The sequence below is a fragment of the Apodemus sylvaticus genome, chromosome 9 (assembly GCF_947179515.1).
Source record: "Apodemus sylvaticus chromosome 9, mApoSyl1.1, whole genome shotgun sequence".
Taxonomy (NCBI): Eukaryota; Metazoa; Chordata; class Mammalia; order Rodentia; family Muridae; genus Apodemus; species Apodemus sylvaticus.
In genome coordinates, this window is record NC_067480.1 from 107,404,638 (window position 1) to 107,419,089 (window position 14,452).

Genomic DNA, 14,452 nt, shown 5'->3' on the forward strand with positions numbered 1-14,452 from the left:
TGACTCTACTTTGTCTCCGTGGCTGACTCTACTTTGTCTCCATTGCTGACTCTACTGTGTCTCCATGGCTGACTCTACTGTGTCTCCGTGGTTGACTCTACTGTGTCTCCATGGCTGACTCTACTGTGTCTCCATGGCTGACTCTACTTTGTCTCCATTGCTGACTCTACTTTGTCTCCATGGCTGACTCTACTGTGTCTCCATGGTTGACTCTACTGTGTCTCCATGGTTGACTCTACTTTGTCTCCATTGCTGACTCTACTTTGTCTCCATGGCTGACTCTACTGTGTCTCCATTGCTGACTCTACTTTGTCTCCATGGCTGACTCTACTGTGTCTCCGTGGCTGACTCTACTGTGTCTCCGTGGCTGACTCTACTGTGTCTCCATGGCTGACTCTACTGTGTCTCCATGATTGACTCTACTTTGTCTCCATTGCTGACTCTACTTTGTCTCCATGGCTGACTCTATTGTGTCTCTATGATTCACCAAGTTCTGGATGTCTTTCCATTCATTCAGTTGATAATTTCTTTTAACAACATTTTGTTACTTGTAACATAAAACTTTTATACTTCTTTTAATATATTTCTTCCTAAGCTGAAAGATGGCTTAGAAAGTGTGCAACTGTATACAAGCCTAGAACCCTGAGTTTGATCTAGGTACCTACCCATGTAAAGGAGCAAGGAGAGAACTGATTTGACACAGTTGTCTTCTCATCTCCACACACATGCCATGGCACACCTGCCAACACACATGTTATGTATATATGCACATAGTAATAAAATTTAAAAATTATTCCTAAGAACTTTGTACTTTTCTGATACTTTTATGCCATTCAATTCATAGAACTGTTTTTTGTTTTTTTGTTTTGTTTGTTTCTTTGTTTTTGTCATTTCCAATTGATAATTGCTCATAGGTAGAAGTGAATTTTTTGATACATTGGGCTAGTGTTCTACAATTTCATGGTTGTATTTGTTCTAGTAAATTTTTAGTGATTTCCTCTCTATATAGAAGACCATGTCATCTTCCATGAGGGTTCTTTGTCTTTTTATATTTGAGTGTCTGTTGTCTCTCTTTCTTGCCTTGTTTCTCTGCCTACATCTCCACTAGATGCTCAACAAAACTCTGTTCTGGGCATACGTATCACTGTCAGGGAAGCTCTTGCTACCCACAATCAAGCAGGGTGGTTATTGCAGGTTTTCATAGATGCTTTTTATAAGATTGAAAAGGTTTGGCCTTATATAAAAGTATTGGGTTTTGTCAAATTCTTTTTCTTCTTCTACTTGAGAAAATCAGGTTTTGTTTTTTGACTATTCAATATGTATTACATGATTGTTTCAGGAACAAACCAATCCTACATTCATGAGATAACTCCTATTTGATTAGTGTATAAATTCATTTTATAGACAGTTATATTGAGAGGGAAAGAGGTGTATGTGCATAACCACATGTATGGGTATGTATGATGTGTGTGCACATGTGTGTAGAGGTCACAGGTCAACTTAGGTCTCTTTTACAATTACTTTTCTACCTTAATTTTTGTAGACAGAGTCCCTCACTGAACCTGGAGCTCACTTATTTTCTAGGATAGCTGTCCAGTGAGCTCCAGGCATCCATCTGTCTATGCTTCTTCAGGACTTCTATAGGCACCTTCAAGCACCCAGATTTTACATGGGTCTGGGTATCGAAATGTAGGTCCTTCGGGTTGATATTATGTTCCAGGCTCTTTCCAGAAGATCTCAAACCACTAAGCTAACCTTGTAATTAGGATATTGGAGGTAGGCGGGAAAGAAGCAAACTGAAAGCATTTTACACAGCATGGCATCTCCTCAGCTCTGTATTGGTTTTGTAGTTATATTAAGACTTCTTAAAGAAATTATAGTCATAAGTAATACTTTACTTATGTCTTTAGTTTTCTTTTATTGTGATGACTTTGTAAGTAAACATAAAGTATAAGTTGGAAATAAAAGATGTTCTCAGTCTTATGAAAAAAGCATCTATGAAAAACCTACAGCAACCACTCTACTTAATGATGAGCAAATGAATGCTTTACTGTATTGAAACAGAAACACTTTACATGCCATTTCAGACCAAGGGTTCTAGCCAGGGTTCTAGCATTATATTGTAGTCCTAGGCTGTGTCAAGACATGTGCTCTCTTATTTGGAAGAGTAAACCATTCTTGTACTAGCATATCTTTCAACATTTAAGGGAAATTACAACTAAAGCAATCTAGGCCTCCATTTGCTTTCTGGAAGTTTTCGAATTACTGTTTCAAGTTCTGTATTTGTTTGGAGGTTTATCCAGGTTTGCTGCTTTTCTTAAGCCAGTTTCAACATTAGAAAGCCAACAATCTAATGAGAATGTGGACAGGCAGCAGGAGACATGTAGCAACAAATGAAGGCATGCAGGTGGCAAACAACATCATAAAGAAAAGATCAACGTTGCAATCCAGTAGGTAAACGGGTATTTAAATCTCCCTGATACGGCACTGTGCATACAGAAGACTGCTAAAGAAAAAAGTTTAAGTGACAAGTTTGAACAAGAATGTGGAGGAACTGTTCATCATTAATAGACACAAAAAATGATACAACTACTTAGTACTTAGTCAAACTGTGTGGAACTTTTCTGAAAAAGTAAATCATACAGTTAACATACCATCTAAAAATAACATTTGTGAGCATTTGCACAGAAATGAAGACTTATGCTCATACAACGAAGTTGCATAGTGAAAACCTGTCTCAAAAAGCAAATAAAACAGAAACTGTTCACAGATGTTTATAGTAACTTTATTTTCAAAAACTACAAATTGGAAACCACCAGATGATCTGCAGTGGGTGAATGGCTAAGCTGTTATACCAACAGCACAGACTATTCCTCCACAGTCAACAATGAACAACGACAGACAGAGCCCGAGTGAGTCTGCAGAGAATTAGGCTGAGAAGGAAAAAAGGCCAACCCTCAAAAAATTACTAGTGTGATTTCATATGTATTAGCATTGTTTTAAGTTACTTAAATATGTACTACATATGCTGCTGTTTACACCCCACAGCCCTCTTTGTCCTCCCACACTCTTGCTAGCTCTTAAAGTGACACAGTTACATAAGTGGGGAGCAGGCTAGTGGCTGACAGAGGTCAAAGAGCATGTGGGTGGGCTCCTTAACTACATAAACTGCAAAAGGGAGACATGATAGATTCTGTGGTAGAAAGAATTTTCTCTTGTTTTCCTGGATCAAACTTAATACTATAATTATATCAAACTATAGTTTTGAAAGCTGTGATCATTAAAGGAAACTAAGTAACAGGTACTCTTCACATAATTTATTAAATCAGATGCAAATCTATCACCTTAAAAACCACAAGTTGTCTTGGTTATTTTTTGTTGCTGTGATAAGATAGCAAGCTTGCAGTTTCAGAGGGTGAGTTCATGACTGTCATGGCAGGAAGCACGGCAACCAGCAGGCAGGCCCGGTGCTGGAAGAGCTGACAGCTTCCATCTTTATTAACAAGTCGGAGGCAGAAAGACTGCTAACTGGCAGTGGTCTGGGCTTTGAACACCTCAAGGTGCCTGAGCCACAGCCCACCTTCTCCAAAAAGACAAGACCTCCTAACCTTTCCAAACAGGTCTGGAAACATTCAAATGTAAGAGCCTACGGTGGCTACTCTCATCTGAACTACCACAGAATGTTTCAAAGTCTCCATGTCCTTGACAACTCAAGAGATCCAAAAATAAAAGGATGGCCCCTGCATCTGACATCACAACTTACCAACAAAATCAAGACACAGTGTCACACAGCTAATGTCACAAGTGATTCTGAAGAGCTGGGAAGAGGAAGCTACAACATATACAGTGGCTACTTCTTCAACTACACTGCTTTCAAGCTTTACATAAATGGCTTTATATAAAGCCCTCTACTGAGGGCTATGATTTAAAACTCTAAGATTACTATAGGACTACATTCTACTTTCAAGTGGCATGCTAGTTTACAAACTATGAGATTGTACCTACTGATAGTTCAATTATATATCATTTCAGGTGTTTCAGTAACATGCTAAGACTTTTCCAATTAACAAAAACAAGTAAATATTTAAGTAAAAGGTTATATTTGTTAAAGTTTTTACAGTAGCAAATTAATCTTTAAAAAGTTCATGATGAAACATAAAGAGTAATTAAGAAAGAGTGAGGGTTTGGGCAGATGGCACTTCATTAAAAGATTAATAGTAGATTCTTATAAACTAGACACATGATTCTCAAATGCACCATAAAGGGTGGATTAACGAGATAAGAAATTCAATGAGGTTTAACAATAACTAATAACTAAGGTGACCGAAGTTTGCTGGCCTTTCAGTTACACTGCACAATGTTTATACACTCAGAGTTGGATTCATCTTTCTAGGTTTGCTTCCAGATAGTTCTTAAACACACCACACTGGTCACTAAAAAGTACTTATTTCCATTCAAGAATCCATACAGACATCTTTACCATTACCTATGTGAGATGTCTCACCCACCCAATCTCAGCAGTAATTCCTTATGGACTCCTCCTATTTCTCAAATTATTCATATGTCAATATTGGGAGGTCCTGGAGAGCATGGGCTTGTGTGATGTAAATATGCTATCTGTAGTGTAGGCAAAACATGGATACAATCAAGTGCATTACAACTTGAAAGGACTCATATAACTATTAGCTGAAGTGGGTGAAAAGATCGTCATCAAGGTCATCACTGAGATGGGTAAGGCTTGTGGTCCTTTGTTTCACAGCTCTGTCAATGTGTTTCCTAGCTAAATGTAATTGCAAAGTACAAGTTCAAAGAAAAACTCAAAGAAAAAAACCACATGATCATGTCATTAGATGCTGAAAAATCATTTGACAAAATTCAGCATCCTTTCATGCTAAAAGTCTTGGAAAGGACAAGAATTCAAGGCCCATATCTAAACATAGTAAAAGCAATATACAGCAAACCGGTAGCCAACATCAAACTAAATGGAGAGAAACTTGAAGCAATCCCACTAAAATCAGGGACTAGACAAGGCTGCCCCCTCTCTCCATATCTTTTCAATATAGTTCTTGAAGTCCTAGCTAGAGCAATTAGACAACATAAGGAAGTCAAAGGGATACAAATTGGAAAGGAAGAAGTCAAACTATCACTATTTGCAGATGATATGATCGTATACTTAAGTGACCCTAAAAACTCTACTAGAGAACTCCTACAGCTGATAAACAACTTCAGCAAAGTGGCTGGCTACGAAATCAATGCAAGCAAATCAGTAGCCTTTATATATTCAAATGATAAGCAGACTGAGAAAGACATTAGGGAAATGACTCCCTTCACAATAGCTACAAACAGCGTAAAGTATCTCGGGGTGACTCTAACCAAACAAGTGAAAGACCTATATGACAAGAACTTCAGATCTCTGAAGAAGGAAATCGAAGAAGATCTCAGAAAATGGAAAAATATTCCATGCTTGTAGATTGGCAGGATTAATATAGTTAAAATAGCCATCTTGCCAAAGGCAATCTACATATTCAATGCTATTCATAAAAAATCCCAACCCAGTTCTTCATAGAACTAGAAAGAGCAATTCTCAAATTCATCTGGAATAACAAAAAACCCAGGATAGCTAAAACTATTCTCAACAGTAAAAACTTCAGGGGGATTCAGTATCCCAGACTTTAAACTTTACTACAGAGCAATAGTGATAAAAACTGCATGGTATTGGTACAATATCAGGCAAGCGGATCAATGGAATAGGATTGAAGACCCAGAAATGAACCAACACACCTATGGTCACTTGATTTTCGACAGAGGAGCTGAAAGCATCCAGTAGAAAAAAGATAGTCTTTTCAACAAATGGTGCTGGTTCAATTGGAGGTCAGCATGCAGAAGAATGCGAATCGATCCATTCTTATCTCCTTGTACTAAGCTCAACTCCAAATGGATCAAGGACCTCCACATAAAACCTGACACACTGAAACTAATCGAAAAGAAACTGGGGAAGACCCTGGAGGACATGGGCACAGGGGAAAAGTTCTACCAATAGCTTATGCTCTAAGATCAAGAATTGACACATGGGACCTCATAAAACTACAAAGTTTTGGGGCTGGAGAGATGGCTCAGTGGGTAAGAGCACCGACTGCTTTTCCAAAGGTCATGAGTTCAAATCCCAGCACCCACATGGTGGCTTACAACCATCTGTAAAAAGATCTGACACCCTCTTCTGATGTCTGAAGACAGCTACAGTGTACTTACATATAATAAATAAATAAATCTTTAAAAAAAAAACTACAAAGTTTCTGTAAGGCAAAGGATACTGTCAAAAGGACAAAATGTCAACCAACAGACTGGGAAAGGATCTTCACCAACCCTAAATCCGACAGAGGGCTAATATCTAATATATACAAAGAACTCAAGAAAGTAGAACCCAGAGAACCAAATAACCCCATTAAAAAGTGGGGTACGGAGCTAAACAAAGAATTTTCACATGAAGAACTTCGGAGAGCTGAGAAACAACTTAAGAAATGTTCAACATCATTAATCATTAGGGAAATGCAAATCAAAACAACCCTGAGATTTCACCCCACACCAGTCAGAATGGCTAAGGTCAAAAAATCAGGAGACAGCAGGTGTTGGCGAGGTCAAAAAATCAGGAGACAGCAGGTGTTGGCGAGGATGTGGAGAAAGAGGAACACTCCTCCACTGCTGGTGGGATTGCAAGATGGTGCAACCACTTTGGAAATCAGTCTGGCGGTTCCTCAGAAAACTGGGCATGTCACTTCCTGAGGACCCTGTTATACCACTACTGGTATATATCCAGAGGATTCTTCAGCATGCAATAAGGACACATGCTCAACTATGTTCATAGCAGCCCTATTTGTAGTAGCCAGAAGCTGGAAAGAACCTAGGTGTCCTTCAACGGAGGAATGGATACAAAAAATGTGGTATATTTACACAATGGAGTACTATTCAGCCATTAGAAACAATGAATTCATGAAATTCTTAGACAAATGGATGGAGCTGGAGAACATCATACTAAGTGAGGTAACCCAGTCTCAAAAAATCAATCATGGTATGCATTCACTGATAAGTGGATATTAGCCTAGAAGCTTTGAATACCCAGGACATAATCCACAAATTAAATGATGTCCAAAAAGAATGGAGGAGTGGCCCCTGGTTCTGGAAAGACTCAGTGCAAGAGTATAGGGGAATTCCAGAACAGGGAAGTGGGAAGGGGTGGATGGAAGAATAGGGGGACAGAAGAGGGCTTATGGGACTTGTGGGGAGTGGGGACCCAGAAAAGGGGAAATCATTTGAAATGTAAATAAAAAAATATATCAATAAAAAAAAGATTTTGGGTTTTTTTTATGTTCTTGAATTCTTTAGAATTCATCTGTCATAAATTAACTTTGTAAACATTAAAAATAAAAATTAAAAAGCATACTAACAAAATGTAAAGCTGAAAGGCATAAATGTTTGATATAGTATATAAAAACCTTTTTTAAAAAATACTACTGTTACAGTAACAGCAGTCATAAAAATGCTACATACCATTTCTATTTCCTGATCTTTGGCAACCAGCTGTCGATTAAGAAGTTCTTTGCTTGAGTCGAGTTTAATGCAGAGCTCCCTCGTGGAAGACAAATCTGCGAGTGCCGACACCTTTTCAAACTGAACCTTCTGAAGCTCCTCCTCCATCTTCACAAGAGACTTGTGCAGCGTCGCAATCTGGGATTTGTAAGAGCGCTCTGCGTTCAGGTGCTACAAGGACAAGATGAGTGTTTACACAGATCGAGAGTGTTTAGCCGGAAGAGTATCCACATGGACAACACCACAGGCAACTCTCTCATCCGCAGGACAGCAGGAGTCAGGTGACACCCGTGCTGATGGGGTGCACACCGTATTCTGAAGCTTGAAGCTTGTCTTCCTTTAAATAAATCCTATGAGTAGTTGTTAAAATGCAACTAGGAAAAAACTGTTTCTTATTAAAATACCTGCAGGTTCAATGCCAGTGAAACATAAACAGTTTGGTCTACAGTTGTATCTGTATTTCATGGTTTGCATGGTCTACAATGCCAATGCTGCTGCTGCCAAAAAAATAAAAGATGCTAGCCACTGCCTCACTCAGAGAATTCTTTTTCAATTTTTGACTGACAGGTTTATATCAGTCGTACTATCATACAATGAGGACTGATAATTTTCTAACACTAATACTTTTGAGAGAAAATGCTTCTGAGCAAGTACAAATTAAGCACAACCAGTTATGGGGAAAAGCATTCTTTTAAAACCATAATGTGAGATTCAAGTTACAAAAATAATTTCAAATATTCAAAATCATTCCACTCTCCACACCCTTTTCTCCTAGGGTGCTGCTCACCTAAGTGCAGCGCCACATACGGAGAAGTATTTGTTTGCTACAACATCAAGATAACAGACATGGGAGCCAATGGCTATGTGCTTTCCACGTGCATTTGCACGAATAAAACACCAAAAGCTGTTCCTGGAACATGTGTTTTGAGCATAAGTTAATGTCCGACTCACTCCCTTGAGCTCCCTTCCTTCTGTAGCCAGTCCTACTCACTTTTCACATCACCTGTCTATGTCCATCTATGCACTCACCCATCACATCTTTACAGAAGACTTTGTATGCTATAGTCACTGTGCCTAGAGACAAATTCAGTGGGAAACAAAATTACCTCTGGTCTCACAAACTTCTACTACTGAGGGAGTACGGTATCAATCAAATGCTACTGATAGCTGTATAAATGCATTAAGAACATATTTCTAGAAAAAGTAGGCAACGCTTCTCCAAGTAAACTGAACAGTAGGCAGATAAATAGCAGAGACAGGCATTTCAAGCTGGAAAAATGCAAAGCGCCTCAGCTCTGTTGGGTGCAAGAATAATGCACTCCAAGAACTGGAAAAAGGCTGGTGTGAGTGGACCTTAGTGGTCACAGGAAAGTAACTGGAGATGCTGAGAGTCAGGTGGGGTTTAGTAAGCTATGCTCTCAATGGTGAGGTGAGGTGATCAGGCTTCTTGTGTTTTGAAAGTTCACTTTGGAGTTGTAGACTCTACTAAGATGATTGGCTAAGCTAGGAAAAACCTCTCAAGATAAAACTGAGCAACAAAATATTTTGTTCTGACACGGAGTCTCACTATGTACCCCAGGCTGGCTTGGAACTCACTATGTAGATCAGACATAGACCAGGCTGGCCTTGAAATCAGAGAGTTCCTTCTGCCTCTGCTTCCCCGCAATAAAACAATTTTATTAATTTCACATCTGAGCTTACAGAGAAGAAAGGAATTCTCCTTTCCCCAAAAGGAACAAAGCAAGGTAGAGTTTAGGTTTTGCAGCCCAGGAATGCAGCACCTTGCCTAGCAAACAAGAAAAACTGTGTTTAGCTGGATTTAAGTAAACTACACACACACACACACACACACACACACACTCACTCACATGCACATGCACACTCACACACACACACACACACACACTCACTCACATGCACATGCACACTCACACACACACATACTATCACAGACCAGCTTTGACAGCACAGGGTAAACTAAGGCAGGTAGTGAGGGGTATGGTGTTAGTGATTGGGGTCTTGCTGATAGCAGCTAATTGGCCTCCCACCCCCTGCTGACAGTGGTGGACAATTTACAGGTCAGCACTACTGACAGAACAAAACGTAATTATCTGGAGCTGCAAGAATGCCCAGAGAGAAGCTCTGAACTCTCTTAAGTGTACAAACATATAGACAGACAGACATATATACATTTGATGCATGGAACACAGTCCCAACAGCCACCCTTTATTTTTTCTCTCAGCCTTTTTATACCTTGTGACAAAAGTTCTTTATAAAATTACACATAGATAAAATGTTCCACAGAGGGGGAGTCACAGAAGGATGCTGATAGAAGTTCAAAGCAGTGCTTCACTCTGTAAGCTCATTGTAAGTTCACAGCCACAGTTTCCCGTGGCCTGGCTTCATCATGGTGCACACCTGTGGCCTCATCCTTGGACCTGACCTAGAATGTTTTTCCTTGATCACAAATCTTCCCCAAGCCTATTTCTCTTTTTAGTGTAATTTATGAACGCTCATTGTATTCCTTATTATGCAGCCTTTACTTACTATTCTTAGAGGAGTAGGCACATTCTATTCTTGACTTTAACTTTATTACATCTCTCTAGCCGAACAACTAAAACTATCTCTTTAAACTTTCTCCCTAAAATTATTTGAGCAATCAATGCTCTTTAAAAAAACAGATTTATTTATTTTATATATGTGAGTAAACTGTAGCTGTCTTCAGGCACACCAGAAGAGTGCATCAGACCCTATTACCAGATGGTTGTGAGCCACCATGTGGTTTCTGGGAATTGAACTCAGGACCTCTGGAAGAACAGTCAGTGCTCTTAACCACTGAGCCATCTCTCCAACCCCAAATCAGGAATTCTATAAAGTGGTTAATTCATCTCAACAGCATTAATTCATGAAAGGTCATCTGCATGTTATCTGCTGCTTCATGTTATTCATGTTGCCTGATAGAGTAGTCTGATGCCCAGGGATCACTAAGCTATGTAATAGTGACAGGAAAGGCATATTAGCATCAACAAGCAATCCTGGGACAAGGTCTCTGGGGCCATGCCTCTCCAGAGTGCACCCATCACAGGCATTCAAATGGTGGGACATCTCCAGGAAACTTACTTGCTTGTTTTAGTCTTTCCTAGATGGCTTCTTTCAACACACACACACACACACACACACACACACACACACACACACACACGCGCGCGCGCACACACACACACACACACACACACATCTGGACCTGATCTCTGGATAGGAAAACAATTTCTTCTGTGCTTAACATAAACTTAATTCTAATTTAATTTGGGATGCTACTTTACTCATCTCTACTTCTAAATGTTAACATAAGGTTTGTGTCCTGTCAGTAATAACCTAGAGTCACTTTACAAAAGCAAACCCACAGTACCACAGGGGATTCCATGCAGTGGAGAATTCTGTCTAAGAAAAGTCTGTGAATACCTCGCAGTGGGGTCAGAGCAACATAACGAGACCTCACTTCCAGAAATCCACACTACTAAGCAAAATATGCTAGAAAGTACAAAGACATTAAGGAAGGAATCTGAAAAGAAAAAAAGTAACACATGGAAAAATAGGCACATTTGAAAAATAATCGAATAGCACTTCTAATTCATAAGAAAGAAACATAGTGGAAGACCATAACAAAGATGCCGAGAACATACTAGAAGAGAGGAAACGGGACTGGCGATGTGGAGAATGGGGCACAGAACACAGGGAGCACACACTGTGATAGAACCAGTAGTGAAGAGGAGCACACACTGTGGCAGAACCAATAGTGAAGGGGAGTGCGCGCGCACGCGCGCACACACACACACACACACACACACTGGCACGAGTATGTACGTGCCAGAGGCCAACATCAAGTGTATCCTTAGTCGCTTTCCATATTACTGTTTTTAAGATGAGTTCTCACTGAGCCTGGAGCTCACCAGTATTCAGCTAAATTGATTGACCAATGAGCTTCAAGGATCATGCCAATAAATAATAGCACTAGAAAAAATACAAAATTCTATCAGAAAGACCAGAGTCCTAAGGGAAAATATCCAGAGCCTTCATAATCTGTGGAATAGTGTCAAGTGACCCACACATTTGCACTTTCAATTCCAGAATCTTAGCAAAAAAAGCAAGGGGGGAAAATCAATCAAAGCGAATGGAAGCTTACCTGAGACATTAGAAGAAGCCCTCCAAGAGCAAACACTGGCAGGTCCTCTGCCTAGTTAGTACCTTCTCATGAGTCTTGTCCAGGGAAACAGCTAGCAAAGGACTCCTTCTCTGTCCCTGGCCTGTACCTGGATCCTATCCTGGACGCCGGTCTCTGTCCCTGACCTGCATCCAGATCCTGTCCTGAGCAGCTCTGGCCCTGTGGGCTCAGAAGGTGTCTTATCTGGCTCAGAAAAGTTCTTCTTGCACCTGTGTCAGGTCTCTACTTCCATCTCAGGACAACCTTTCTAAACTCCCAGTGTTTTAAACTCTCTGTGGACATTCTATAACCCATGTGCATGAATGTGCACAGTACTAATTACTCATTAGTAAATAAGAAAGGTATAAAAGAACCTGTGGTTGCCAACAGCTAGCCATAAGGCAATATTAGTGTTTCTGGACAAACAGAAACTAATAAAACCAATTTAAATTGTGAATGAATTGTTATTCAATTAATTGTGGCATTCTATAAAGACATAACTGTGCTCATCTGTTTTTACTATATAACATACTTATGCAACACAAAAATAGCAATGATACAAAAACAGAATCCAAAGAAGAAAAGACAGGAAATATATACAAAGCCTTCATAATCTGTGGAATAATATCTAGTGACCCACACATTTATACTTTTAATTCCAGATCTAAGAGAAAAGGCAAGGGAGAAAAACTACTTGAATAAATATGGCAAAAGATATTCTCAATTTGATGAAACCAAGCAAGTGTGATTTATCAAATAAAATAATTATAAAGATATACTGTATAATTAAATTAATTCAATGAAATTGACAAATTACTAAATGGCTATAACAACAAGTGGTGTGGCAAGATTTACAGCACGGATGCCGAGTGGTGTGAGTGTGTTGGGGATAACCAACTGTTTTCTCATCAGATTTATGGTCCGCCCCATGTGAGGAAACTCATGCCTCACACTGAAAACCTGGACAAGAACCTATGACTGGGGAGCCCATAGGTCCTAGAAGTGAGCCTGTTATAATTTTGGTCCTTGTCAAAGAAGTAAGTGACTTTGTCTTTGGTGGTAGTTAAAGTAGAAACTTCACTTGATCAAAGTGGAAGGCCCACCCACAGATGGGATGCAGAGATCACTCTCCCTCAGACCCCAGAGGAGAGGAGATGTAGACATACACTTACCCACTTACGTGCATTCTTAGGATAACTTTGGTCATTAAATTTACATCATATTTGTGGAATATAATACATTCACATAGATGCAAGGATCAAACCAGGGTATCAACAGTTGTATCTCCTTTGATATCACTTGCTGATATCAAACAACAGTCATTCACTGCTGTACTAACCTAGAATACTGAGGATTATTATAAGCATTTCCCCTCCCCTTAGTGGGAACCCTGAGTCTCTATCCTTCCTTTCTCCTACCTGTCTCACCCTCTTTATAAGTTTAAATGAAAATATAGGAACATATCTTCCAGATCATAGGACACTAAAGAATTACTTAAAGAAAACATAAGATCATAAGTCATATGGGAAAAGATTCATAATAATTCTAAGTGTGTCTGCATTTAACACCTCTTTATCTTGCAAATAAATGTAAAGACAAGTTAATGGTTAAATCTTTAAAAGGGTTGTGATCAAGAATATTATAGAGAACTCCTGCCACTTAATATGAAAATTATACAGCTGGGTGGTGGTGACAACACCTTTAATCCCGGCGCTTGAGAGGCAAAGGCAGGCAGATCTCTGTGAGTTCAAGATTACCCTGGTCTACAGAGCAAGTTCCTAAATGCCAAGGCTACATTAAAACAAACAAACAAACAAAACCCTGTCTTTAAAAACCAGCCAAGCAAACAAACAATTAAATAGAAAAATGTATACGAGTGTAAGAAAAGAGTCATCCTGAGGCTGGCGAGACCGCACCATGGCTGAGTGCACTTCCTGCTCTTGCAGAGGACCAGGGTTTGGATCCTAGCATCTGCATGGCTGTCCATAATCATCTGTAATTTGTTTCAGAGAATCTGATGCCCTCTTCTGGCCTCCATGGGACCTAAGTACACATACTTCCAGGCAAGCACTCATGCACACAAAACTTTAAAAAAAATTAGTTTATTCAAAAGAAATTTAAGAGAAAACTTATCTAAGAGGTGTTGTGGTTTGATCTAATACTTGCATTATGTTTTTGGGGTTCCCTAAATTTCACGAGAATCTGAGGATCTGTATGTAGGACGCTGAGGGTCCCTGCCCTAGTTGGGTCTCATGGGTACATAAAGTTGCCAGCAGCCAATGGCTAGGCAGAGAGATAGAGGTTGGACGTTAGGATTTGCAGGCGGGGGCCAAGGGAGAAAGAATTGCCGTGCTGGAAAAGGACTGAGATTCAGGCTTGAGGGCTGCAGGACACAGAGCACACTAATCATGTAAGAGCCAGGGATAAGCGGTCCCAGCTCTCGGCCCCCCCACCGCCCCAACTGGGTCTAGGGTAACAAAGATGGCATATAGGTTTTAGTAAGTAATTACTCAGGAGTATGACGGGGTGGCGGGGAGGTATTAGCAGTGTGGAAATGTGGGAGGGAGTGGTCCAACCATTGAGCCATTTAAGGCATATTAAAATAGAAGGCTCTGTGTGTATGTGTGTGTGTGTGTGTGTGTGTGTGTGAGAGAGAGAGAGAGAGAG

The 14,452-nt window shown here is 39.8% G+C and overlaps 1 protein-coding gene across 1 annotated transcript in view; it reads right to left on the minus strand.

Annotated features, from left to right (window-relative positions):
- The window catches only part of Tsga10 (testis specific 10), a 101,903-nt gene that overhangs the window by 14,116 nt on the left and 73,335 nt on the right, over nt 1-14,452 (minus strand). Inside the window, exon 16 of the mRNA XM_052193036.1 lies at nt 7,546-7,755. Within this exon, the coding sequence (XP_052048996.1) occupies nt 7,546-7,755 (210 nt within the window). The remainder of the gene's footprint in view (nt 1-7,545; nt 7,756-14,452) is intronic.